At 41.2% G+C, this 27,922-nt stretch overlaps 1 protein-coding gene across 5 annotated transcripts in view; it reads left to right on the top strand.

Annotated features, from left to right (window-relative positions):
* The first annotated feature begins 830 nt into the window (after positions 1 to 830).
* Positions 831 to 27,922, top strand: part of GNB1L (G protein subunit beta 1 like) — a 37,303-nt gene continuing 10,211 nt past the window's right edge. Inside the window, exons 1-5 of one of the 5 annotated variants that reach the window (XM_075568559.1) lie at positions 875 to 962; positions 12,246 to 12,474; positions 23,613 to 23,738; positions 24,125 to 24,250; positions 26,836 to 26,998. In XM_075568559.1, the coding sequence (XP_075424674.1) occupies positions 23,623 to 23,738; positions 24,125 to 24,250; positions 26,836 to 26,998 (405 nt within the window). In that variant the 5' untranslated portion in view covers positions 875 to 962; positions 12,246 to 12,474; positions 23,613 to 23,622. Of the gene's footprint in view, positions 963 to 2,801; positions 2,982 to 12,245; positions 12,475 to 23,612; positions 23,739 to 24,124; positions 24,251 to 26,835; positions 26,999 to 27,922 lie in introns of those variants that run through there. The other 4 variants (XM_075568561.1, XM_075568560.1, XM_075568558.1 and 1 more) reach the window with 4 other exon arrangements.

Genomic DNA, 27,922 nt, shown 5'->3' with positions numbered 1-27,922 from the left:
TGAAACGTGCTCCAAATGGACATCTTACTCTGATGACCAATGAACGGCCTTAGTATCTATTGCAGTTTCATTTCTTGAAGTAAAATCTATATAACCACCCAACTGTACCTATGTTTTATGTCCTGTACCTATTAACTGCGTCCCATTGGTTGAGGCTCGCTACCTTCTACTAATTACAGCAGCTTGAAGGGACAATGACCAGCATGTGATAGAAAATGTGTCACGTCAAATGTATGTGTATATTCATATATACAAACATTTTTTTAAAGTGTTTTAATGGTAACATGATGTTTGCAAATAAATTGCATGCGTTATGGGGCCGCCATAGGAAGGAGCGCACTATCTTGTAAGCTTCTGTATCCCACAAGGAAAGACAAGTGAAAGTGAGCCTAATAATTTTTTTTATTTATTATATATATATATATATATATATATATATATATATATATATATATATATATATATTAGTATATATTACATATAACAGTATATAATATAGATATTACATATAATAGTATATAATATATATTACATATAATAGTATATATTACATATAATGGTATATAATATATAGTATAATATAATATATTACATATAATGTATAGTATAATATATTACATATAATAGTATATCATATATATTATGTGTCAGGTTCCTGTGACACCTGCACCCTGGGGAGACGAGGCAGAAATATTAAACATCCACGGCACACTACAGCAAGGGGGGGGATAATGATAAAAAGAGCATCACTGGCAGCCCTGCAGCAGTGTGTGAGAGAGGCTTGCTGCAGCTGTCACTTTCAGCGCAGGCACATACCGGGCAGCTCAGCCCCATTCGGCGGCGGGAAAGGGGGAGGGGGTCCTCCATGCCTCCAGTGGCGCATGGTGACGTCTCTTCTCAGGGCTGTCAGCGGAGTGCGGGCGCGGGAGGATGACGTTCTGAGGCGGTTGCCGGTTAGGCAGGTAATATACCTGTGTCCCGGAGTAACGGCGGGGGGCGGAGACACACGGTATAATCCCATCATGCCGCATTACATATATATATATATATATATATATATATATATATGTATATGTATATATATATATACATACATACACACACACACACACACACACGAGGGGTCACGTGGTTGCATGTATTTATATTATATATAAATAAATAAATAAAGTCACATGACGGATATATAATATATCTAGATACAAAAACATTCACATGTTACTCCCCCCCCCCACACACACACTTCCCCCCCCAAACACTTTCTCCATCCCCCCTAAAAACACTTTCAAGCCCCCCCCCCCCTAAACACCTCCTCGCCACACACATTTCAGGTAATCTACACATTGAGGAGCCATGGCCATATGTAACAGGGAGGTTATATACATTAAGGTGATCTATATTATGTGGTAGTGTACAATTTTAATATCCCAGTTCTTGGGGTAATTGCATGCAGTGGCTCAGTGAGTAAAGACTTAGGCCGCGGTCCCAGTGCCTTCTACGTGCGCTGCGTGAACAAACACCGCCCCTCAATGGGGCTGGGCCCAGTATGCACCTTCGTGCGGAATGTGCAGCTGCGCTGTACTACAATTTTTCACAAAGACATTGAAATTGAATTTACAAGTTGTGACGGAGGGGTGGCCACGCCCCTGCTGGCGGTTCAGCCAATGAGCGTGAACCAGCCGTGTGAGGTCATGGGCACGCCCCTAGAAACCCTCAGCCACGCCCCCCATCGCAATCTCCGGCACCTTCTCGTAGATCGCGGTGAAGCGCTGTGCATGCGCCCCCCCCACCCCCTCTTGCCGGGCGTGCATGCTACAGTGCACACTGGGACCGCGGCCTGACTGGGCAAGTCACTTTATCCAGGGTGACCATTCGTCCTGGTTTTGCCGGGACAGTCCCGGTTTTTGCTGGGATGTCCCGGTTTTTCTCCCTGGTGCACAGGGGAGTCGGCGATGATGCGCGGGTGGGGGGTTCGCGGGGGGAGCAAGCGGTGGTGCCGAGGAGGATGCGGCAGCCGGGTAGTATTTTTTCCATGTTAGAATGCCGGGGGGTGGGGAGCTGGGCTTTAGAGAGTAGACGCAGGGGATTGGTTGGAGGTCAGAGGATCTCGGGGGCAGGGCTTAGTACCGGGGCCGGATGGAGTGAGCTGCTTCTCAGTGAGCTGCGTGTGTGTGTGTGTGCGTCTGTGTGTGTGTGTGTGTGCGCGCTGTCTGTCTGGGTGTCATAGGAGGAGAGGAGGGAGCGGTATGAGGAGGGGGAGATATAAGGAGCTGAGGGGAAGGTATGAGGAGGGGAAGGTATGAGGTGGCATGGGGCAGGTATGAGGTGGCATGGGGCAGGTATGAGGTGGGATGGGGGAGATATGAGGGGGAGGGGCGGGGAAGGTATGAGGAGGGGCGGGGAAGGTATGAGGAGGGGCAGATAGGAGGGATGGGGAAGGTATGAGGAGATATAAGGAGGGGGGCAGATATGAGGGGGAAGAGGGTAGGTATGAGGAAAGGATGGAGAAGGAGAGGTATGAGGAGCGGAAGGTATGAGGAGAGGAGAGGAGGGGAGGTATATGGAGAGTTGGGGGAAGTATGAGGGGACAGGTATGAGGAGAGGAGAGGGAAGTATGAGGAGGGGAGGGGCTGTGTGTGTTTGTCACTGTGTGTGCACGTATATTGAGGAGGGAGGATGAGTGTGGGGAGGGGAGAAAAATACATGTGGGTGGGTGTGTAAGAGAGAGGGGGGGGAAGGAATGGGTGACTGTGGAGTGTGAGGTGGGGTGAGAGTGAGTTAATGTATGAAAAGGGGGGGTTCTCGCAAGGCAGCCGAAACGTGGGTAGGGGGCCCCGGTGGAAACGTTGTTCCCGGGCCAAGGGAAAGCTGTCTGCGGCCCTGCATGGCAGTGATGTCACTGAGTGCCACGAGGAGAGCAAGAGACCCTATTTTGCAAAGTGTAATATACCCTATTTTGCAAAGTGTAATATACACACAAGGTCAGGAATGTCACATTTTTAAAAGTCTTAATTTTAATGAATGCCTACATTTTTTTTATTTAATTTTAATTTGTCAATTAATTATGTTTTTAATTTTAATGTGTTAATTATTTTAATTTAAATTAATGTCTTCATTATTTATATACACACAAACACACACTGCAGGGCCCACCTCCTATACACACAGACACACACTGCAGCCCCCACCAACGGGATGCATTATGGTGCCGAGGCATCACGTGATGCCACATTGTCATGGCAACATGTCACCTGACGGCAGTGTCTCGTTGTCATGGCAACGGGGTGCGTCACGTGATGTAATTTGTTTTATAAATAATTTTTTATTGTGTCCCGGTTTTTCATTTTGAAAATCTGGTCACCCTAACTTTATCTCCCTGTGCCTCAGGAAACCAACAAAACATAGATTGTAAACTCATCTAGGCAGGGACTGTCTGTAACATTCCTGTGTACAGCGCAATATATTGTAATTGTGATGCACTTTGCGTCTCATTGGGAGAAAAGGGCTATGTGAAATAAAGTTGTTATTATTATTATTATACACAGTGAGTAGGTGTGTGTATGTAAGTCAATTGTTGGTCGTTCTAGAGCATCGGTGCACAAACGGGGGTGCAAAATTGTTCAGAGGGGGCATGACGGTTGCAGAGGTCCTGCGTTCTTTCCCCAAGGCATTTAAATGAATGGCGGGGGATCGCGTGAGGCCTCTGCAACTTCACTTACCTTCTGTTCGGCAACGCAGCGTCAAATGACGCCGCAGGGTCATGTGACGTCATGTTGGCATGGCAACGTGACCCCGCGGTGTCATTTGACGCCGGAGAGAAGGCAAGGGAGGTGGGGTACGAACAGGGAGGGAAGCAGGCAGGGGTCGCAGCATGAAAAGATTGCACTCCCCTGTTCTAGAGTACAAACTTCGTCCCCACATTTAAATGGACTTAATCAGTTTGAAGTTGCTGCCATCTAAGAAGATTTTAATCACAATGGCCAAACATATTTTAAAATAATGTAATGATAGTAATGTTTGATTTAAAAATAAAATAATACATGAATTTCTCGAAAATCCGAATTGTTTAGTCAGCAATTTTTCATTGCTCTTCAATACTAGAAGTACTTTTGGTAGGTTTATAATTATTGTCTGGTCAGTTAAATAAATAGCAGCTGAGTATAGACAAGGACAGAGGAGGCTCGCTGCACACACATGAGAAAAAGTGCAGTAGAAATTACAAGAATAGATGTGCTATTCCTCCTAAAGAAGTTTTGAGAGACTGGCAAAGTACAATACAAATATTACCGGTAATTCAAACTTAATGAATGTTGCAGGAAGAGATTGTTAAATTATTCCTTACAGGAAACCTGCAAATTAAGGGTTTTTACAAATCGAGTATAACATATGCTGATTTGGTCAATATGTCATGACTGATCAACCTCACCAAACCTACAGAAAGTACAAACTGCTACTGCGTCACTGCTGGAAAATAAAGCCTCAATGTTTACAATAATGTATATTATAGCTGCGGTAAAAAATTAAATAAGATCTTTACTTGATTTAGCTCTTTGCTCGGTGATTCACAATTACAACATAGTGTGTAGTACCCAGCGCTGTATATAGAACAAGGGGGGCAACTCCAGTCCTCAAGGGCCACCAACAGGTCAGGTTTTAAGGATATCCCTGCTTCAGCGCAGGTGATGAAGTCTTCAACTGGGCCACTGATTGAGCCACCTGTGCTGAAGCTGGGATATCCTGAAAACCAGACCTCTTGGTAGCTCTTGAGGACTGAAGTTTTCTACCCGTGATCTAGTTGTTATAGCTGAATATATATTTTACCTGTTGGTATTATATGTTCTGTTTCATGTGCTCCAGGCAAAATGTACGTTTGAGGGAGCAGCTTATTCATCAATTTATTATTATTATTATTATTATTTAAGGTGCTAGGAATTCAACGATCTTTTAACTGGTAATGTACATTTCCTGCTAGGTATGTTGCAAATGTTTTGACTTTCGGGTGTTAATTTTCTATTATTTTTTATCAACGTTTTAATAAAATGACATGCAATAATAAAATGTATTAAATTGTACAAAGTATGAAGGTAAAGATAAAAATTAAGAAATTACAGTACTGACAAAAATGCCATATCAATTGGGTTAAGTACATAGACCTATAATTAAAATAAGTATTGCAGCACATATGATAATCTTCTGTTTTATTCCATATGGAACAACCTGTCTTATAGTGCTAGATTTCATAATGTGTTGATTGCATTCTGTATATTAAGCAAAGAAGGGTTGGGAGTTGTGTTGGTCCTTTCTTCCACGTGGTAACAAAAGAGGGAGAGGGAGTTGGGGTATGATACCTTTTTATTGGACCAACAAGTAGTTGTTGATGTTGCAAGCTTCTGAATCTCTCAGTTATCCGATGAAGGACCCTCATTCTGTACATTGTATCTTGTAGTTCTCTTTATTCAATTGCACAGTACTATTCCGTTAACATAATTTGGAATTCCTGTATATTGATATATATTAAAAAAAAAACTATACTGGTCCATATCTTGTACTATGGCATACATTAACTGTTTCCGTGTTGGTGTGAAACATCCAGTCTACACTATTATGTGCTTACTGGAAACACACATCTTGCATGCTCAAAGGGTATTGCCAGGCAAAATTCAAATCGGTCACGTAGGTTTCTAGTTGATATGAAAACTCTCTAAATCAGGGGTGGCCAACTACAGTCCTGAAGAGCTACCAACAGGTCAGGTCAAGACTGAGCCATTTGTGCTGAAGCAGGGATATCTTGAAAAACTGACCTATTGGTAGCTCTTGCAGACTGGAGTTGCCCAATGGCTAAATTAATAATATGCATTTAACAGAAATGTTGAGTTTTTCACACTAATACATGCAAAACATGGGAACCTTGTCCAGTGTGAAAACAAGTCATTGTTTTTATTATTGTCCTTGTTATTCCAGTCAAGTCAACTGGTTTCCCCCCATTTTACAATTTAGGGTGTTGCTTCCTCCTGTGTTTATCTTAAGAGTACATTTTTATTGTCTATGTTTTCAGTTGGCAAATGCACTTCCTAACAGAAGTTCCACCTATTGCAGTACTTTGATATGAGGCTTTCCTAAGGACCGTTAATGGAATTAATTAATTCTTGCATGTGTAGCAACTGTGAGTTCCAAGCTGTTACCACCGGCACTGTGTCTTTTTAATGGATTGTGCTTGTTCTGTTTCTGTTCAGTGGAAGCCTTTTGGGTGATCCTGGGTTGATCCATTTGTAACGTTTAATGCTGTTGGGACCTGAAATGAGAAGCTGCAGGGAAAAGAGCAGAGATTCATTCTAATGTTGAACACAGAAAGAATGTGTAAAACAAATTAATGGCACGCACACGATATTTGTGCATACGTATTGCAGAGCTACCAAGCCAAATATAATAACATCTTGGTCCTTGCTGACCTGTGCAGCTTCATTACTCAATTTAATGCAATGCACGTATGTTTCTTTCATCTAATAAATATTCTCAATTGACGTTGGTTCATATTACTTTCCCATAGCAAAGACATCTATTATAACTAGCTATTGACTAATTACAAATGGGGAACACTTTTTGAGGGGGGAATGTGTGCAAAAGGGTTAATTCGTTTAAAAATTCCTGGTCGTACACTTAATCCTGAAATCCTGTTCTGTAGTTTTTCTTTCATGGCAAAAAGTATTTCATGTAATATTTCTTTTGGAGTTAGAACATACAGAGCATTAAGTTATGTGTTAAATGTAATCTTATTTGTAAAACAAATCTATGTCCAATCAATTTGTAAAATATGTTCCAGGCATAATTTGATCCCAGAATGTGTTTAAGAAATGCTGATAAATAAATTCCCTCTTGCTGTTTTAAGCCTTAGAGCAAATTATATTTATATAGATGTTTTGCTGAATCCACTTTTTAGGAAAGAAAGATCCTGTCATTATAAAAACCCTCATTGGAAGCACAGATGTGAGCTCACAAATCACAAGGGCTCTATAACGGGTAGCTAACTCCAGTTTTCAAGGACCACCAACAGGTCAGGTTTTAAGGCTATCGCAGCTTCAGCACAGGTGGTGCAGTCTTCGATTGAGCCACTGGTTGAGCTACCTGTGCTGAAGCTGGGATAGCCTTAACACCTGACCTGTTGGTGGCCCTTGAGGACTGGAGTTGGCCACTCCTGCACTATAAGGTCCCGGATATAGTGGGCGCGCATGACGAAGCGCATGGAGTCACATCTGTGAACTGAAATCGCTCGCGACGTGGAGACGTGGGCCGTGACGTCACAAGGCTGGTTCGCCCTAATAGGCCGCAGCCTAAGAAGCTGCAATGAGTGGGGGGAAAAAAGAGGTTGTTAAAAGTTACTTTGTGTGATGCCAGCTGTTTTGTTTCCTGATTATAAAAGTAAAAATTATTGTGTAGTACGTATGTGGGGTACCAGTAACAGGCAATTAAAAAAAAGTATGAAGTGGTACAAAAGATGTTCATTGTAACTTCTCCTCTTTTATCGGGACACCTTACAGATTATAAATGGTTCTATAGCCTGCCACCTAATAAACAAAACTATTCTTTTACCGGTTATTGTACCATTTATGGTACTTGTAGTCAGGCCTCAGTTATGGTCAAGGCACTACGGGCGCAGTGCCTAGGGCCTACGGGGGGGGGGGGGGGGGGGGGGGGAAGGCCTACGAAAAGTAATGCACATACTGTATTATGTCTCCTGTAAATGTTATCATTGTGCCCCCGAGTTCTGAGCCGACCGGCCTTTAGGAAAAGGAGTTTGCCAGTGCGACGTAAAATAAGATGGCCGCCTGCACCAAATCTGCGTTTCCAATTTTGCCGCACGCAGTTCACATTGTAGGTGACAGTTAGGTTTTGTGACGAGAGTTTCTTAGTTTTTGGCAGTTTATGTGCATGGCCGTTTTTTGATTCTGATTGTCAGTTGTTGTGTTTATTATTAAGCAAGTCATATTTACCTTTTATTAGAGTTTTTTTATTTCGTTTTAATTTAAAGAACAGGACTAAACGATTGACACAACTGTGACTGCAAATATGAAAATGTATCTCTATTTTTTGTGTTTTTGATTGTGTAATCTGTAGTTTATTAATTATTCAATGTTGTTATTGTTGATCAAGAAGTTTTTCATCTTGTCATTATATAATATTTTTTATAATTTATACATATGTAGCTAAGTGCCCCTGGCTATAGCCTTCTTCTGGCTTCAAAACTATAAATTCTGATAGGAACAGGCAGTGTTGGGGTTAATCTCCTGCTTCAAGGCCTAGTCTGCAGTTGCAGCCTTGATGGGTACTATGTTGCCATATCCAGGTGCGGACCTAAACGGCAGTTAGAGTGTCATACCTGGGGAGGGTACTGAGTGGGTCACATGTATATGGGGTGATGCCAGTCAGTACTTGGACCTGCCCTGTTATGGGGCAAGGTTACAAGCCCTTCTCCCCCGGGTAGAAAGGCTGACACCACCAAATTGAAGGGGTTGATTGTGGGACAGTGTGATACCCTTTTCCCTACAAGAGGGTCAAGGAGATTGGGAGGGGCTCTTGGGGCCTCCAGCCCCTGGGTCTGCTCCAGGGCTGGAGGACGATCATGCCATTGTACAATAAAGCTGCCGTTGGACCAAGTGTATGATTATTGGAACGGAGTATTGTCTGTGGGGACCATCCTGCATCTAGCAGGATCCTCATGGGATGGAGGTGCTACACAGTAAGGCCAGGTCCCCGCTGCCTGCTGCAGCGCCCACTATGGCGGGCGCTGCGGGGACAAGAGCCGCCCCTCATTGGGGCCGGGCCCACTGCAAGGGCGGACAGTTTTTCCTGCAGACACGAAAATTGTGCTCAATATTAGCGATGGAGCGCCAGGCCAAACCCCCCGGCGGTTCAGCCAATGAGGGTGAACCTGCCGGGTGATGTAATGGCTGCGCCACCTGTCACTCCCCCATTACGCCCCCCCCCTGTCTTTCCCACTGCAGACTGGGGAACTCGGCTGCACGTGCGGTGCTGACAGCGGGGCCATAGCCTAAGGCCTCGGGCATGGTACCTCAAGCCGCGCTGAGCCGTGCTGCTCTGCCTCGCCTGCTCAATCTGGTGCTTTTTTGTGTCCTGGCAAGCGAGGCAGTGAGCGCGCTTTGGGGGCGGGGCGAAGGCGTGATGGAGGCGGAGGCGAGGCAGGGCTAGTCCCTCGCTCCCATTGGATGTTTGCGGTCACGTAACCGCTCCTCCGCTCCCCCCAGCGCAAAAATGTAAACCTGCCTGTCTGCTGAAATTTTCTGAGCCTCCGCACACATGTGGAAGCGGCTCCTAAAGCCGCGCTGATTGCAGATGCAGGGGGTAAGTGCATCTGCTCAGCGCGGCTCAGCGGGGTCTGCTTTACCATGTCCCAGGCCTAAGAGCCAAGAGACAGCCTGCCTGTTGCTGCTCCCAAACTTGCGGTGCCATTCAGACTTCCTGAACCAGTGGGTGAGCTACAGTACGCAGGGAAAACACCCATGTAGTGGCCAGATCTTCCGTGGCAGGGGGGGGAACAGGTGCTACACATACACTATTTCAGTCTTTTGTATAATAAAACTGCCCTTTTCTAAAAAAAAAATATTGTGCACCCCCACACCCCACCTTCCTTTACTAGCCATAGGGTGTATGAGACCCATAATCTGACACGGTTTTTAGTACCAGAAAAGATGTACTGTACAGTTAAATATTGCATTTTGTATTCTACTTTCAAGTTATAAAACTCTTGTTTTTGTCTACATCCCTGAGAAAGTTTTGACGTTAAAAAATAATAAAAGAGAAAAGAATTTCTAAGATTTCTTAGAACATGGGATTAAATCCTTTTTTGTTTAAATGATTTGGGGGATTTCATAGCCTGAAAAAATATAAAAGAGAACCTAATTCCTTGATGCCTTTTACTGTAAGAGTAGGAGTCACTGTAAAAAAAGATAAGATGCCTGACTATAAACACCAAGCCTTCATGGTTTTATATATCAAGTGTGACCAGCCAATGGTTTAAATCTCAGCCTATGAAGGTTTTAGAAAGATTACAGTGGCGGGGATTTTATGAAAGCAATTAGGCGTTTTAAATGTACCCTAAAGCTTGCAATGCATTTAGCTTGCCAAACTTAGAAGCAAGTGTTTTATAGGAGCCTATTCTCTCCGGCAGTAAAAGGAAACTTGAATCAATAATGGTTCGTTCGATTTTTTTAGTTTTCTTAAAGTAGTGTTTGGTATTTGGGATGTCCTTTTTTCTTAATTTGCTTTCCTGTGTAATAGAATAATCCAGGCCTACCGCCACTTAGACATAATAGTCATCAGATCTGCCATGCTGATTTTGTGTGTTTCCTGGCCCAATTTAAACCCAAGATATTGCCAACAAAGGTGATAATCCTTACTGGTTCCAAGTGTAGATTTAAAGCTGTTGTGAGTTACCAGTAAAGTCTTCTGATTGTTGAAATCAATCCCAGTTTTGCCATATACAGGCATACCCCGGTTTAAGGACACTCACTTTAAGTACACTCGCGAGTAAGTACATCTCGCTCAATAGGCAAACGGCAGCTCACGCATGCGCCTGTCAGCACGCCCTGAACAGCAATAGCGGCTCCCTGCCTGTACCGAAGCTGTGCGCAAGCGGGGAGACTATAGAGCCTGTTACAAATGCGTTATTTACATCAGTTATGCACGTATATGACGATTGCAGTACAGTACATGCATCGATAAGTGGGGAAAAGGTAGTGCTTCACTTTAAGTACATTTTCACTTTACATACATGCTCCGGTCCCATTGCGTACGTTAATGCGGGGTATGCCTGTATTATTTGTTTGAATTCAGGGGAGGGTAATAAATGGAAATCGCTTTTTTAAGGATGTTTTTTTACAGAACAGAAATTCCAGAATATTAAAGAAATGGTGCTGTTTCACGCTGTCAGATAAGAGGGATTTTAAAACATACATTTTTAGCCCATTCACGTTGGTTGGCCTCTACCTCCCTGTTTCTAAGTGAATCTGAATTATTTCCATCTTTTTTTTTTTTTCGGTTTCAACTACCATCTGATGTTAATTTCCATAACATTTCTGCTGATAACCTAGTCTGTAATATAAACACACACATTTCCTCTACACTTCGATTGGTTAAAGATCTAGGGACTTGCTGGTAAAAATAATACATAATCATGACATGTGCTACATAGCTTATTAAGGCCTCGTTTGAAGTGTTATACAGATTTCAAGTCGCCCCATATAAATAGGGCCGATCTGCTGTTAATTACGTTGAAGTCTGTCTTTGATGGTGATGCACTGGCACCTCCAATCTTAGGTGGGTTTCATAATGAACACTTGGCAGTAGAGTGGCTGAGCAATTTCTTTTGGCTTTGCTGTGAGTCTCTGAAAACAAAAATAAAATAACTGGCTCCTTCTAATTGTAATTTATTATAATTTTTATAGTTACCTGTAATTAGGGCCAGACAAGTAGCTATGGAGAAAATTTGCTCTTTTTTTTTTTTTTTTTTTTTTAAATTTAAACATCGCCTTGCAAAAATAATGTGTCAACACAAGCTAATAAACGTTGATTATAATCTAAAGAATATTTTGTTAAAGCCATTAACTAGTACACATTAAAAAGCATTGTTAACCGTTTAGCTGCTGGAAATAAACTTTCAGCACGTTGCTAAACCTTGTAGTGGTGGCTATATCAGCAATGCATGGTAGATAGATGCCTTGTAGGTCCAGCAAGAAACAATCTTGTTTCAAGCTCAGGTTCCCAAAGTATTTACTCCAATAATCCTACAATAAGGTTTGAGTTTGAACCTTTTTGCTGCCAATGGTAGTTTCCACCTGCGTGATCAAGTTATATATTTATATATAAACATGATTCCTGTGGGAGACTTTATATGGACCTATGAAAACTATATATGGAGTTTTTTTTCAGCACACGTTGAGCGTTCGAACTGTTTCTTGAATGGAATTGTATCCGTCTCTATCTTGAATTGATTTGCATTTAATGTGACCAAGATCTGTCATGCCTATGCATGAAATAACGTCTTATTTTGTTCATATTGTCTAATATTTCTGTCGCCAACGTCATCCTTTTTATTGAACTAAATATCCACTTATAATATATATTATCTTTAACTGTACATGCAATGTTTTGTATATAATGTATACCCTGCTCACTTGCGTAACAATGTATTTGTAACCATGTATTATTTGTCATCTTAACTCTATGCCCAGGACATACAGGCGGTCCTCGGTTATCCAACGTAACCCGTTCTGGAAGTAGTGTTGGATAGTGAAACCGTTGTAAAGTGAGTCCCATGTTAATCGGTGGCGGTGAGTGTTGGATAACGCATTCCGGCGTCGGAAAACGGCCCATAGGCTTGCATTGTAAAGCGTTGGATATGCCATTCGTTGTAAAGTGAAACGTTGGATAGCGAGGACTACCTGTACTTGAAAACGAGAGGTAACTCTCAATGTATTACTTACTTACTTGGTAAAACATGTTATAAATAAAACACTGATACAGGATATGTGTATAGGTGTTCATGCTTTGTTGAACAATACCCACCCCAAATTAGCAAGACTGTTTACACCTGAGTTTTGTTAAGGCTAAATGTGAAAGGTGCACAATTAACCCCTTGCATGAAAATATCCCTCCAAAGGTTACATTTTTGGAAAGTCCATACCTCACGGAATGTACACATGGGTAACATTTCTACCCCCCAAAAGTTTCTTGCCAGGACTCTCAATTCTAATGGTGTAAATTTATGAGAAAAATATCAAGACCACCAACTTTAGACTTTGCATGAACATTTCTCATACCAGCTTAGTGTAATCATGGGAGGGGAAACAAAATGTCATCGTCCTCCCCTGAGTACACGGATATTGATGTTTAACGTACTGTTTCGGTAAACAGAGGCCCCACATTTGTCAAACTGTATAAGGCTCTTTTACACCTGCATTATTTCAGGGCTGAATGCAAAATGTGCTTGTTTATTATTGGCAAAAGCAAAACTACTATGCAGTTTACAACTAACCCCATGGAAGTGTATGCTTTATGGAAATCCAGCTCCCAAGGGAATTAGAGATGGATAACGCATGTTTTCACACACATTCTGGCTGTGATTTATTGTTCAACATGGTTTTCTTTATATTTCCCCCCCCCCCCATCATTTTACACTAAATTTGCCTTTGCATCAAAATGTATCACACAGGCTTAATGTAATCGTGGAAAGAAAAACTAGATGTTATTGCTGTGAGTATACTGATACCAGATAAGTGTATGTTTAGAACATAACTGTGAGAGGTGTCGCAAACACTGCCCATCAGATTGTAGTCATGGATGGGAAATATCCTGCTAAATGCGTTATAAGCACGTGAAAATATAGATATATATATATATGTACACCCCCCCCCCCCACTCCAACTCTGACTCCTCAACGACTGTCACCCCCCTCATCCTAAAACTCTGAACCGCGACCTCATGGCTTGGGAGGCGGGTGAATGCAAATCTCATGGTGGGCCAGGGGAGGGGGAAGGACTTTCTGCCATAAAATGTAACGCCGTTCTGCACCATACCCCACCGCCAACCACATCCCTACTCTCTAGGTCCTTGGGCAGGGCCACCGACTGGGAGGGTAGACGGGACAAGTGGTTGCGAGACGACCGGCCCTGGAAGTTGGGGGCCAGGCCCAACTTCTGTGTCCAGCGGCCGGGCCTGTTGTTGCCGCCGGCTCTCCCCAGCTGCTGCCTCGTCACACGCGGGGCCTCTTTTTTTTTTTTCCTCCATCGGGTGTGCACCGGAAGCTGAACCTAACTTCCTGGTGCACCCAGCTTCCGGCGCGCATCGGTTGGAGAGAGAGGTGGGACCAGGTGCCGGGCCTCTGGCGTGCACTGGCGGGAGAGAGAGATGCCTGGCATGGGACCAGGAGGCAGCAGCTGGAAGGGGGGGGGTGGTGGTGGTGGCGGCGGCGGCAACCAGAGGTAAGTGATAAGTGTATTAGTGGGGGGTTGGTTAAGTATTTGTTGGAGTGGTAGGTGTATTTATTGTGGGGTGGTGGTAAGTGTATTTCTGGAGGTGGAGAATTGTATTTGAGGGGGTGGTGGGAATTGTACTTCGGGGGGTATTAGTGGTGTTTTGTATGTGGTGGAGGGGGTGTTTGCATCTAGCCGTGTGTAATTAACGCTTTAGTACTAGAAACCCCCCACGCCCCTCCCCGACAGGACCCCCAACCAACAATGAGGTCTGATCTCCATGCCGCAGGGGGGAGGCACTCTTTTTTATTTATTTTTTATTTTTTGTGTGTGTCTCTCTCCGTTAAAATATATATATTTTTCTTATACATAGTTTCATTATTAAAGATGTGACAGGTTATGGGTAAATTGTTCAGTAAACCATTGCATTTATGTTTTTATTCTCACTGTCAGAGGAGCATATGACACCTGATAGCAAAAGGGTTAAGGGAAATGTTTCTCAGTAGCGAGTAGTACTCGTTGCATATATCCGAGGCGTATGGCTTGTGCACGGTGATAATTTCCCGGAACAATGCTGAGAACGGTGCTAGGGCCGGTACGCCATGCGTGTGCTTTTTTTTCTTTTCAATGCATCACTGGAATTCCACCGTGGGATCCGCATCTTTGAAGCCGACACTAAAATTACTGCCTCGTCTCTTCCAAAGGCGGATACTGATAGAAGATTCAATGAAATCGAAGGTCGCCAGTCTGGGCAAGCGTTGAAAGATACCTGGCCTATGATACTATTTCTGATTTAATAATGCGAATAGGAGGCTAGGCCTTTGTAATAATTAGGACTAATTACTGAAGAGGTGTTGACAGACAGGCTAAGAGGAAACAAACTGTCTTTATCCAGTGGCTTAGAGTCAGATTACTAGTCTTGTCTTATCTGTTTCCCAGAGAGTAGAAGCCTCAATCATTGACTATGTCTTCAAAGGGGAAAGGTTCCTGACAATATGCAGGATTTAGGATGGAGCTATGAGAAACAGCTTTGACTTGGTGCTGCTAAATGAATTCTCTTTCCCCCCAATTATCATAGATTCTGACACACAGGTTAGAGTTACTTGACGGGGAATATTCCTTTTTAATTCATTCACCAGCTATAAAGTCTGTGAGGTATCTTGTGTGATTCATTTTCACATCCTACTAATTTCCTTTTTCCACAAAAGTACAATTGGGGTGGGTATTAAAAAAAACATTTTGATCAATGTTTTTAGGAAGCCTCTTTATAATCGGCACAGTTATTCCATCGTATCCTTTTATGCCTAACCATTCCAGACTTATCTGCATGTAAGTTTTATGATCAATGGGAGTGTAAAAAGTGTCTGTCATTACTTTGAATCGGATGTCATGGTTTTGCTGTGTATAACCATCAAAGGGGATATCCTATTGCTAAAGAGAAAAAATAACAGGGACCGGAATATTTTTTAATACAACCAGCTTGAAAGAGAACATATTTTTATCAGAAGATTGTTGTTTGTATACTGTATGTCATATATTACAGGAGTGGCCAACTCCAGCCCTCAAGGGCCACCAACAGGCCAGGTTTGCAGGATATCCCTGCATCAGCACAAGTGGTCGCAATCAGTCCGCTTCAGCACAGGTGTCTCAATCAGTGGCTCAGTGAGCCACCTGTGCTGAAGCTGGGATATCCATAAAACCTGACCTGTTGGTGGCCCTTGAGGACTGGAGTTGGCCGCCCCTGTTAATATTGTTATGCTCGAGGGTTCCTGGATTTCAGCATACTCGTCAATAACAGAGCTAGCAACAAACTTTTAATTGCCCATTTACATTTTTCCTGACCCAATGACATTAGAAAAGCTCGCAACTTGGCTGTGTTTAAATAATGGTTTTAAAATAGATGGGAAATGAGTGCAGTCTAAACACGGAAAAGCATAAATGTGGCAAAATGTGTTCTTGCATAACGCACATTTCACGGAACATAAAGATGTTTGAAGCTGTCTCCCGGAGACTGTGTAAATATCCCTGTCTCGAACAGGGCCCTATTGTAACACTCATCATTAACTAAATCCTTTATCTCGTACCAATATATACAGTATTCAGAACATTTCTTACGTCATACCTGTAATTCCATGTAATAGATACCATTTATTAGTTGTGCTTATAGGTTATGATGCTTTTAAAAGGGTGTGGGTAATGTAACTAGTCTAAAAACTGCATTTGCAAATGGTCACCTATCCTTTTTTGAGTTGCTTATAGCGTTTTGCTTCTACTTCAGCGACCCGTATTACTTTTGTGTTACTTACAGGCAGCCGTGTGTCATCAATACATAGAACCCCCAAAAAGGTTCCCACCGCACACAGTAGGCGCGGTACCTTTATGACACTTTGACACTACTCATGAGGCCGATATAAGAAGTCTTATCTCAACGCTGCTTACAATTATTGTTAGAACTGCAAAGCCTTTTATTCAGAGGTTCAGGAACGGCCTGTGCGTCTTTGCCATAAAACATTTCACGACCAATTGCAGAAGTCATTTAAACTTGTGCAGTTTGGGTATTCTGAGTCAGGTTATATGCATACTGTATGTAGATTTTTTTGGGGGTATTTAGAGCTTTGGAGCTAGTAACGAACTTTACAGGACACTAAAACCCACAAGTCACACACTTCACTAGTCATATCCCTGATGTTATAACCACTACAGCACTATACAAAATATGCATTTCAGAAAAGTTCATTTTAATGAGTGTTTTTAATTTCCTTGTAACCATTTATTGCGGTATTAAAGAAATCATTGATCTTTGATCTCACTGTTCTGGGTTGGGGATCATGGTGCTGGTAAAAGGTTATCCTAATTAAGTTGGTCAGAACATGTCGTAATCAGCTCACCTGATGACAGATTGACACATGAGGTCCTGCCAGAGCCAGTCTAAAACACAATAGTGGGCTGTTTGGTGCCTTTGGAAGGTAGAAAGGAGGAAAGGCTCAGGTACGGCACAGAGACCTGGGGTCTAAAAATTAAGGTGGCAAAACAATTGTGACTCTACAGTGCATCCACTATACCATTGGTTTTCAACCTGTGTTCCCTGGAGCAAAGTGTTCTTTGGGTGGATGTCTTCCACAGAGAAATATGTTGACAAACTCATGGCTTTGTTTGCTGTAATTTTTAGGGATTTCATACATTATGGTGCTGTGTTGCAATGTTATAAATGATGTATAATGTAGAACGTGTTTGTTTATTAATTAAGGCTGTATTGAAGTGATAGCAACTCAAGTAGGCTGGAGGTCCAGGTGTCACAGTACAGGGTACACATTTTAAGATTGAGGGGTCGGAGTCTGTGCTCTTACTGTGTGTGTCTATATATGTGTGTGTGTGTATGTATGTATGTATATATATATATATATATATATATATCAAAAAATAAATAGATGATACCGTTCTGTGGCTAACGAAATGTTAGCCACAGAACGGTATCATCTATTTATTTTTTGATTATTGAAGCTCGGCTAACACGGTACTGATACCACTACGTGTGTGTGTGTGTGTGTGTGTGTGTGTGTGTGTGTATGTATATATATATATATATATATATGTCACTTTCCTGCTCTCACAATTTCTTCCTCAAACAATCTTTATATGCTTAAATAAGAAAAAAACAAAACGCCTGGATTTTCCAGCATGAAACATCTATTTTTTTTTTCCTGAGTGAAGCCCATGAGGTTTGTGGGGATACAATGCTTCAGCTCAAGAGGGGAGAAAAAGACTTCCAACTGACAAGTGAATAAACACGGCCTTTTAAATGGAAATCCAGATCCTGCTCTTACTCAACATGACTGCAGGCAAGTCGGTCTTCACTGGGCCAATGTCAAAAAGACGTATATCCCCAAATTATGCAAGACCAGATGAATAATGGGGTCATTAGTAATGCATAAATTAGCTTGAACAGTAATAAACCAGAAGTCTCGTCATAGCATAAATATGTGCATGGCTTCTATTAGCTTGCAAATATTTATTGTTTATTTTAATAGCACCAAGTTATTTTAAATTGCTGACAAATAATGTCAACCTTTGACAATTAAAAAATGTTTGCATTTGGTACATTTTGGTGCTCCCTCCCCCCCTCCCCCCCATTAATTTTTTTTTTATTGGCTTTTAGCTTTTGTAATTATTTTTTAATTATACACTACTGTCCTGTGTTATTTATATGCTACCCATTTTTATGGGAATTTCTGCTTCTGTGATGTTAATTTAAAGCATTGTTTTTTTTACTCTTCAAACTTTGTATTACTTTTTTTCTTTTTCTTTGTAGCTCTTGGGCAGGGGTGGGTGGCTAATTCCAGTCCTCAAGAGCTACCAACAGGTCAGGTTTTAAGGGTATCCTTGCTTCAGCAGAGGTGCCTCAATCAGTCCCTGCTTCAGCAGAGGTGGCTCAGTCTTTGACTGAGTCACTAATTGAACCACCTGTGCTGAAGCTGGGATATCCTGAAAACCTGACCTGTTGGTCGCTCTTGAGGACTGGAATTAGCCACCCCCTGCCCTAAACAGCCTGCTAATGACACCGAGTGTCTCAATTTTCTGCTAAATTGCAATGGTTTATCAAGCGTGTAAACCTAACAGTTGAATTGAAGTGGCTTTTGTTATTGCGGGACACTGCAAACACATCAGGTGTGTTTTTCCAAACATTTCTTTCCCAACATCCAAGGCTGCTGCGAATCTTTGTATCCGTGTGGGCACTGCTTGAAGCCATTTTTATGGGTGCTTGTTTAGAGTTGTATTTCACATGGGAAACATAACCTGGATATTGGCTTATTTTGTGCTGGAAACAATATAACTAATAAGCTCCGTCAACCCACATTTGTCAGCGAGTTCATGCTGGGCTGTTCACAGCACACGGTGCCGGAACAATCCCCCCCTTTTTGTCTCTTTTTGCTTTTACCGTGAGCCCTGCCTATTTGTTTGTTGCGCTGATCTCTGGGGGCTGCACTTTCGCCGAGGCGGCAGTAAGAATCCGGTGTGGGATTACAGGGGCGCACGTACAGTTATTTTGTTCAATAAGAAGTTCCACCCAGCATGATTCTGGTTGTGGAACACTGTAAATGGTTGAAATCCTATGGCAATTTGGTATATTTATAAGAAGTCCCTGCTTTTACTCTTGATTTGTGTAAACATACAATCCTGTTTTAACCTTTTCACTGCCGGATGGGGCGGGCTGGCTTCCCCTCTGGCAGTGAAAGGGTTAATGGGGGTTTTAAACCACACGTTTCTGTGCATTCAGATGTGCTTTCCTGCTCCTCAAGCCTGACGCATTTGTGTGTGTGTGTGTGAAGACGCACAGGATACAAAATGTCTTCAGTACTGTAGACATTTTTTACATGGTTCCTATAGAAATATTTACTTAAGTGAAGTTTTCAGAGCACAAAATGTTTTGCGGTGTTAAAGGCCAAGCAACTGGTAGCCAAGAGGTAGGAATGACAGACAAAAGCACTGATTAAGGGGAAAAATTGGAGCTTGACACATTTGGAGCATAAGAATGATGAATGTTTATGTTAATGTGTGGCTTTTACATATTAGAATGATTAATGCTTATGTTAATTTATGACTTTTACATATTGATTAATTGCATTTGTTTCACTGGCTGAAACGGTGCAAGTGGCAATGAGATCCATATGCTCACTGGCAAACTCCCCTGAAAAGTCATCCTATTCCCCTTTCATTTTCTGCTCTGACTGAGATGAGCGGTCGTTCTGTGCAAAACAGCCGCACTGGGAAAAAAAAGAAAGTTAAACAAGTTTCACTTTTCTCTTGCACGGAAAGAAAGTTGTGAGGCCTGCAAGTTCAACGAGTAAATCCCCACATTTGTACGTGTATTGGCTCTCATTCCTAGTTGTCGTCGCTGGCCTTCTGTGTTTCTCGGTCTTGTTTTGACCACGTTACCGTTGCGCTGCCAGATAAATAAGTTAGAGCTTCGTTAGCGCTGCTCCTCCTGCAATAACACGGGACTCCAACCCCCCCTCACTTCCTTACTGTTCAGCAATAAGGAACATACAGTTCAGTTTTTCTCCCTCCCTGGAGGGGATGTCTAGTAATTAGTGTTTTGCCGTTTTTTTTCCCCCCATTTGTAAAAATAAAAATACAAAAAAAAAACTGTTGTGTTTATTTTCCAAACGTTAAAACCTGGGTGAAGGGAAATTAACATAAAACAGGGGTTGGGGAACAAAAATACTTTAGTGCCACTCGAGCGTTGATTAATAAATGGGTGTAGATTAGAAAAACCTCAGAATTTGTTTAATTAAAAAAAAAACAACAAAAAAAACCTGGTAATTCATGAGTTACATTTGGTAAATACCAAAAATGCAGAACAATACTTGTAATTCATTTCTAAGACATTTTTCCTGCACTACAAATTTGCATCATTTTGCCTTATTCATGCAACAAATTTGCATCATTCAAGACTTCCATGGTTCTTGTGTGCTACTCTCGTGTGACTTTAACACATCTCCTGAAGTTGGTGTCTGTAGCCTACAATTAGAATGGATATGCAAGCTCAGATGCCCCCTACAACATTGTACAGTATTGTTTTCCGCCTCAATAAGGGACTCCCAAGGAGAGATTAGCGAATGATTCAAAACGAAAGGGTTTTGTATAGAATGATTACATTATTTTGCCCCACTACTGAATGGGACTGGACATGAGAGAAGTGTGTTAGGGCTGTAGGAATCTTTACAACCTTTCCTCCCTATGGCACTGACTAATGCATTTAACTTAATGAATAAGCTTCAGAAGAGTTACCCATCTGTAAACGCATCTTAACACTGATCTACAGCTAATACGGTATCTTGGAAAAGGCTGTCCTTGAAAGGGCTGTTGGCTCTCTCTCTCTAGTAATTAAACAAGGGTTTGGCTTCACAAACTGGTTGATGTAGTAGCTTAAAATTGCATGACCTGTAAAAGATATGTGGGCATGCTGCTGTGTGCCTTTTTTGTCACTTATTACTAATCATAAACCTATTGTTCCTGGTAACATTATACATACGAGCTATGAGCATGGCATATGTTTTCAATGTAACATATACTGGAAGTTATCCGAATCACAGTGGCGTCAAGCATTTGCTTCTAATGTGTGAATTTTATTACCATTAAGTAGAGAAAAAAATTGGACTGTGAATTAATAGCAAGCCCTTCCCTTTTCTTTTTTTTTTAAATGTGATGTCAAGTGAAATGACAGCAGTGGGAAAGCATAGAATTACAGATCCCTGGCTGGTCTTCCTGTGGGAATGTGTATCGTGCTCCTAGTCTTGTACAAATATCTCTGTTCTGCAGAGAAATTATGCAAGGTCTAGTACTCTCTCATGATTTAGGATTTCTGTGTAACCCCCAAACACATCAACTTGCTTAAACACCCACCCCCGTCCCCCCAGATTAGACAGGGGAAATATTTCCACGTTTCCTCCCATTACTTTCTTTGTGACTTCTTACTGTCAACAGGGACGGAAGATCTGTTTTTGTATGGTTGGTCATCTTAACAGGCAAGAGGCTAATGTTGTGAAAAGACGTCGGTATTCCTAATAAGTCAAATGTGTAAAGTGAACGTCCTATAGCAGCATATTGGGAAAGGACGTTTTGGACTCTTCTCCAGGACTTTGTATACTGTTTAACTTATTTATTATTTTTTCCATCCGCACCATGATACTTCATTCTAGAGTCAGATTAAAAATACCCCAAAGACTTATGCTAAAAGTTAAGTTATAAACAAATATATATATATATATATATATATATATATATATATATATATATATATATATATATATATATATATATAATAATCAAAAAATAAATAGATGATACCGTTCTGTGGCTAACGAAATGCTTTTATTTGTGCGAGCTTTCGAGATACACTGATCTCTTCTTCCGGCGATGTTACAATGAATGAAGCAAGGATAACTTAAAAACAGTGTCTCTTGGAATGTTATCTGTGCTTCTCCTTCCCCCGGTGTGGATGTGTTTTATGGCTAGAGGTGTATATATATATCTACAAAAACACAGAAAAAACAGGCGCACTCATAGCGTAAAATTGTATAACAATAAATTTATGGAATAAGGGATAAAAATACACACTCACAAACAGAGCTGAATAAAATGCATTTTTGAGTACAACTCAGCCCGTTCAGACGCAGGAACCCAAAGAGGAGGACTTCGGTGTGATGTCTGCGGTGTGTCTTGCCACAATAGCCCCTCTATGTCCCAGTAGGGACCGAAAGCCACGAGGGACGCCGCCTTCCCCTTGCTCCGGCGCTACACAGAGCATACACTGAATCAAATCTCGCGTGAGCTCGATGACGTCAGCGAGGTTTCAGCTGGAGAGAGTTCACAGTGTAAACAGGAACTTGAATGTCTGAATGGCTGGTAGCAAAATGCTAGCAACGCAGCAAAAGTGCAATATATACAGATGAGTGTCAGTATAAAATATACAAACTGGACAGTAGGCTCCACAGCAATCTCTACGCGTTTCGTCTCGAACGAGACTTCATCAGGAGAGAGGAGGGGGAAGAACCATAATAGATAATAGGTAATGAATCTATTATGGTTCTTCCCCCTCACACAGAGGTATAGGGAACTAATGCAGTGTAGTGTAGGACTTGCACTTATTATGGTTTACCTTGACGATTTGGTGTGCAAGCTTATGATGTTTTGGCCAAAATTTCTAACTAAAAAACCATATTTTAATATTAATAGCATTAGCATTATTATTTACACTGAAGCATCATTTCTTGTAATTATTACCATGTATGTTTTGTCATTTGGACGTAGCACTGGGCACCCCCTGTGTTTGCTGTATTTGTGTGCCACAAAAGCCCAGTTGCACTCTATGTGGCATTACATATAGTCAAGATTAGGTGGGTGTGGGCGTTTGAGCTTGCTGGTGTGTATGTTAATATATATTTTATATATGTAAAAATCTACTCGCCACACAAAAAAATCTCGTCGCCCGGGGCGAGCAAATGTATAGGTTTGTCGAACACTAATATATATATATATATATATATATATATATATATATATATATATATATATATATATATATATATATATATATATATATATATATATATATATATATATATATATTCAGTGGTTGACAAATCACCAAAAAATCTACTCGCCACACAAAAAAAATCTACTCGCCACCTAGTACCAAACGTGTGCTGCTTGGGCCAATATTTACTCGCCCGGGGGTTAAATCCACTCGCCCGGGGCGAGCAAATGTATAGGTTTGTCGAACACTGTATATATTAGTGTTCGACAAACCTATACATTTGCTCGCCCCGGGCGAGTAGATTTTTTTGTGTGGCGAGTAGATTTTTTGGTGATTTGTCAACCACTATATATATATAACATACACACATACACACACACACACACTTGTATGCTCCAATCTTTGTACTGAAACATATTTAAGCGTTCTTTTGAACTTGATCATTTCCTTAATATCCATGTGTTCTAGATAAAATATTTTGGGAATAGAATAAAAAGCCAACTAATTTTTGTCCATATACTTTTTTTGGTTGTCGTCACTTATTTAGACCTGTTTTTATTTCTCTCCTCCCCCCCTTTCCTTTGCATTAGAACACTGAAGATGTCTCTTCCACCTCCAGATCCCAAATTTGTTCTTCGAGGGGTCAGTGCAGAGGTGAACTGCTTGCATTTTAGTTGCACGGCTCAAGGACAGTGCCCACCACTTCTCTTCTCTGGGTGAGTGGACACACTGCCATGGGTATAGCTTGGCAAGCAAGATGAGTTTGGTATGGTAATTAGTGTTATAAACATTACATCTTGGTTTTCATAAGAAAAGGACTAGGCCTTGACAGAAATGCTCATCCTAAAGGTAAGAAGAGTGCTCGAGAAGGAGACTGGAAGGGAGCTGATATTCTTATCAACCACAACCCATGGGCCAGAAAAGAACCACTTTTTTAAATTATTATTTGACTTTAATTATTTAAAGCAAATGTCATACTTTTTTGGGTTTTGAGTAGCATTATATGTATGCTGCAGAGGATGAATGGTGGTAAAAATATGTGTTGCTGAATCTTTATCTTGTTCCCACCATCCATTTTTTTTTCTTGACTTGTTACTCCTAGGGCCTCCAGTGGACTGGTCCATGTGTGGAATCTCAATACACGGAGAGTGGAGACCGTTCTTGATGGTCATGAAGGGAAATCGGTCTACTGGATCCAAACTCTTCATGACAGGGACTCTCTTCTAAGGTAATTGTGGCATGGATCCTAATGGGAGCTGAAGTCTCCACTGATGTTGGATGAATGTGTCAGCCCATCTTAATGCAAGATTTCGTGTCTCAGTTGCTGAGTAATTGTGAATGTTTACAGGGCCATATGAATGTACTTTATCCACAACAACAACAGATACAGTGGAGTTAAATTAAAGCTCGGTGTTTAACATGAGGAAATAACTAGTTCTGGTAAATTCTCGCAATATATATAGCAAAGTAAACACTGCAGAAAAATATACAATTGAATTAAAGAAAAAAAATGTGTTATTACAATACCATACAGTCTGGGGTTTAGTTTCCCTGAAGGAATTGTGATCGAAACAAGAGGTGAAAACAAATCCTTTATATAACCGCATATACACACAGGACACCATAGAAAAAGTTTCCTACAACCACAAGTCCGTTTCTGCTTGCACATTATTGTTAGAACAGAAGACAAAAATACCCAATGCTACATCCAATGTGCCAAAATACATAGTTAACATTGAAGTATTTAGTATTCTCATGAGTAGGGGTCATTTAGTTAAACCCTTTGGCCAAAGCGTTATAAGCCTGCAGCCACTTCCCGGCATGACCAGTAAGCAGCCACGTCACGGCATGACCAGTAAGCAGGTCCTAACACTACTTGTAATGATTCTCATTTACCTCTGCAGTGGAGGGAGAATGGCCTCAGTGGGCCTGTCCTGCACAGGAACATGGAAAAACATGCTACTTAAAAAGTGGGGTGACCCTTACTTATGAGAATACCAACTTTGAAGTATTTAACTAGCTATTTTGTCACATTGGAGGTAGCATTGGGTATCTTTGTCTTTTGTTATATACATTTGGCCATGCCCAGTAGCACTCCTTTTGACATATATATATATATATATATATATGTGGTGGATGCTGGGGTTAGAGCTTGCAGGGATTGTGTGTTTATTAACATAATTTTTAGAATAATATATTAATAAAAAAATATAAAGCTACAGTGCATGGATACAATTTTGCAGTCATCATGAGCCTGTCCCCCAAAGAGCGTATAGTCACTAGTTTTGGTGTCTGACGCACTGCAAGATATTGAAACTAGCCCAATGTCAGGAGTTTGGCGGCAAGATTTAAACCAGGGTTCTCCCCACAGCAAACGCTGTGTGTGTGTGTGTGTTTACCACTAGAATATTCATTCTTTACTCCAGCTTTAATTGGATTCACCTCCAGCATTTAAGAGTTAATCATCCATAACTCTGAGGACATATAAAGTATTTTACGGTGTTTGTCCAAGAACTATTAATGTAAAACTCATTGCAACAGAGCATTTTTTTTTTTTTTTAATAGTGTGTTGGAAGCAATTTCATGGCTCCTTGTACCAAAAGATTACTGGAGGGCAGAACTACCTTACATTGTATCTAATCTTTCATGGAATCATTGAATCTATTTAATGAAAAACATGGGCTGGATATGTACTTGCAATTGCTTGTAATTTTACCCCGAAGATAATTACCAAGTTATTGCTTTTCCTTGACAATTCCAGGACTTGATGTTCTATTCAAAAGCTACTGTCTCCAAGTTTCTTTAGTACTTTGCAGCACGTTCATAACACATAAGACTTAAGTTTGAACACCACTGGTAGGGTAGTCCAGATCTTTCCAAGTCGGCTGTAATTCCAGTGCCAAGATATCTGCGAGCTTGATGGGCAAGGATTCTGTCTTTCAATGTAAATAATTCTGTAGCTGTAATATCATGTTGGTTAAATGGTCCGTAGGACAATATGCAATTACACGGAGTGTAACAAGTGTACAACAAGTCTTCTTTCAACCACATGACAAACAGTTTCACGCTCGGGGGTGAAATCAACTGACATTTTGTGGATTATTAAAGCAATGGATCGAACAACCAGATTAAGCAATAGCGATCGTAACGGTGTTAAAAGCAGTATAATTAGCAACACTTTGTGTTCCGAGGGAGATTCTCACAGCAGAAAATATACTTGCAGTGTAGAAGGTCGGATGTTGATTAGTGCTCTACAATTGAAAACCAGAAGTACATTCACACTTAAGAGCAGTTACTTTTAATTAGCAACTGAAACATAGAAACTCATAGCTCATTCACTTGGGCTTGTAATTGTAAGCAAACTAAGCAGATACTCAAGAAATCCAACAACCCCCCATTATTTTACCAAGGGCAAAGATTGTGGGACCCTGAATATGTTCCTGCCCAAGGCCAAGATTGGGGAACACCACCTGTCTCACTTGCAAATGAGGACGCTGGATTACTGATTATTTATTTTTAAATCTATCCTCTGGGGTTAATTAAGAAATTATATTTGTCGTTGTCATAACAGGTTCCCCGTGTCTAGAATTAGTTTCCTCCCCCTAGGTTCCCTCGACGTCCCCAACAACTTTAGAACATTGAAGGTTGACATTTGTTGTACTTTTAGTTATGGCTGTAAATCGAAAGTTTTAAGCATGTCTGTCTACACCATAAAACCCAGGATATACGTGAAATAAAGTTATTTATGTCAACGAATCCTTCTTGGTAAATTGTTTTTTGAATGTGTGATAACGGCTCTGTTTCGTTGATCAGTCAGGGACGAGATCTGCGGATATGTACTTGGAACTTAGCGGAAGGAAGGAATGAACTGACCGATTCCATTTATATGGCCAGTGTCGGCTTCTGTAAGTGCTCCTTATTGAAGACCATATCTGAAGGTCACCTGTTGGCTGTGCCAGGAAGAGACAACTCGCAGGTAAGAAATACTATAACCCCCTCAGTGTTTTTAAAGGGCCTGACTGGTCCATACAACAGAATTTGGTAAGAGGATCCAATTAAGAAATTTAGATAAAGATGTATTTAATTAACCGTTATTTTAAGCAATTAAGCGGCACAACGACAGTAAAAATTACCAGGAGTTTATTCACTAAAATGCAATCGCCATTGTTACTTATTAGTGTAAAACACTGGAATATAAAAATATACCTGCTGCTCAACAAACATTAACAAATATGTAACAAATAGTGTCAACCAGGTACATAAAGGGAAGAAAATTGATATCTGTACATGTTCCTAGTTCCAGCTCCTGCACCAGTATCTGTCTTTTAAGTTCACATCATATGTATGTATGTATGTCTTTATTTATATAGCGCCATTAATGTACATGGCGTTTCACAGCAGTAATACACGTGACAATCATATAAATAACACATAGAGGGGAGAAGTGCTTCAGACAAAAGTACCATTTAGGAAAAGGAGTCCCTGCTCTGAAGAGCTTACAATCTAATTGGTTGGTAGGAAGAACGTACGGAGACAGTAGGAGGGCGTTCTGGTAAGTGTGTCTGCAGGGGGCCACGGTTTATGTATGAGGTGTTAATTATCAGCCACGGAGCTACTCGTACGCTTCCTTAAGCAGGTGTGTTTTAAGATGGGTCTTAAAGGTGGATAGAGAGGGTGCTGGTCAGATATTGAGAGGTAGGGCATTCAAGAGGTGTACGTATACTCTCACATCCCTATATTCCCTATATTTTGCCTAATGAAGTTTATTTTAATAGTTTTTGCATAATATTCAATATGAATGGCCTTTAAGCGATCATTGAGACCCTGGGATATGCATTTCTTATTTGTATCTTCCCTGAGTGAAAAAGATAAGGGATTCTGTTTGGCTGATCTCTTTCTA

This window comes from Ascaphus truei, chromosome 13 (assembly GCF_040206685.1).
Source record: "Ascaphus truei isolate aAscTru1 chromosome 13, aAscTru1.hap1, whole genome shotgun sequence".
NCBI classification, from domain to species: Eukaryota; Metazoa; Chordata; class Amphibia; order Anura; family Ascaphidae; genus Ascaphus; species Ascaphus truei.
This window is presented reverse-complemented; position numbering and strand designations above follow the sequence as displayed.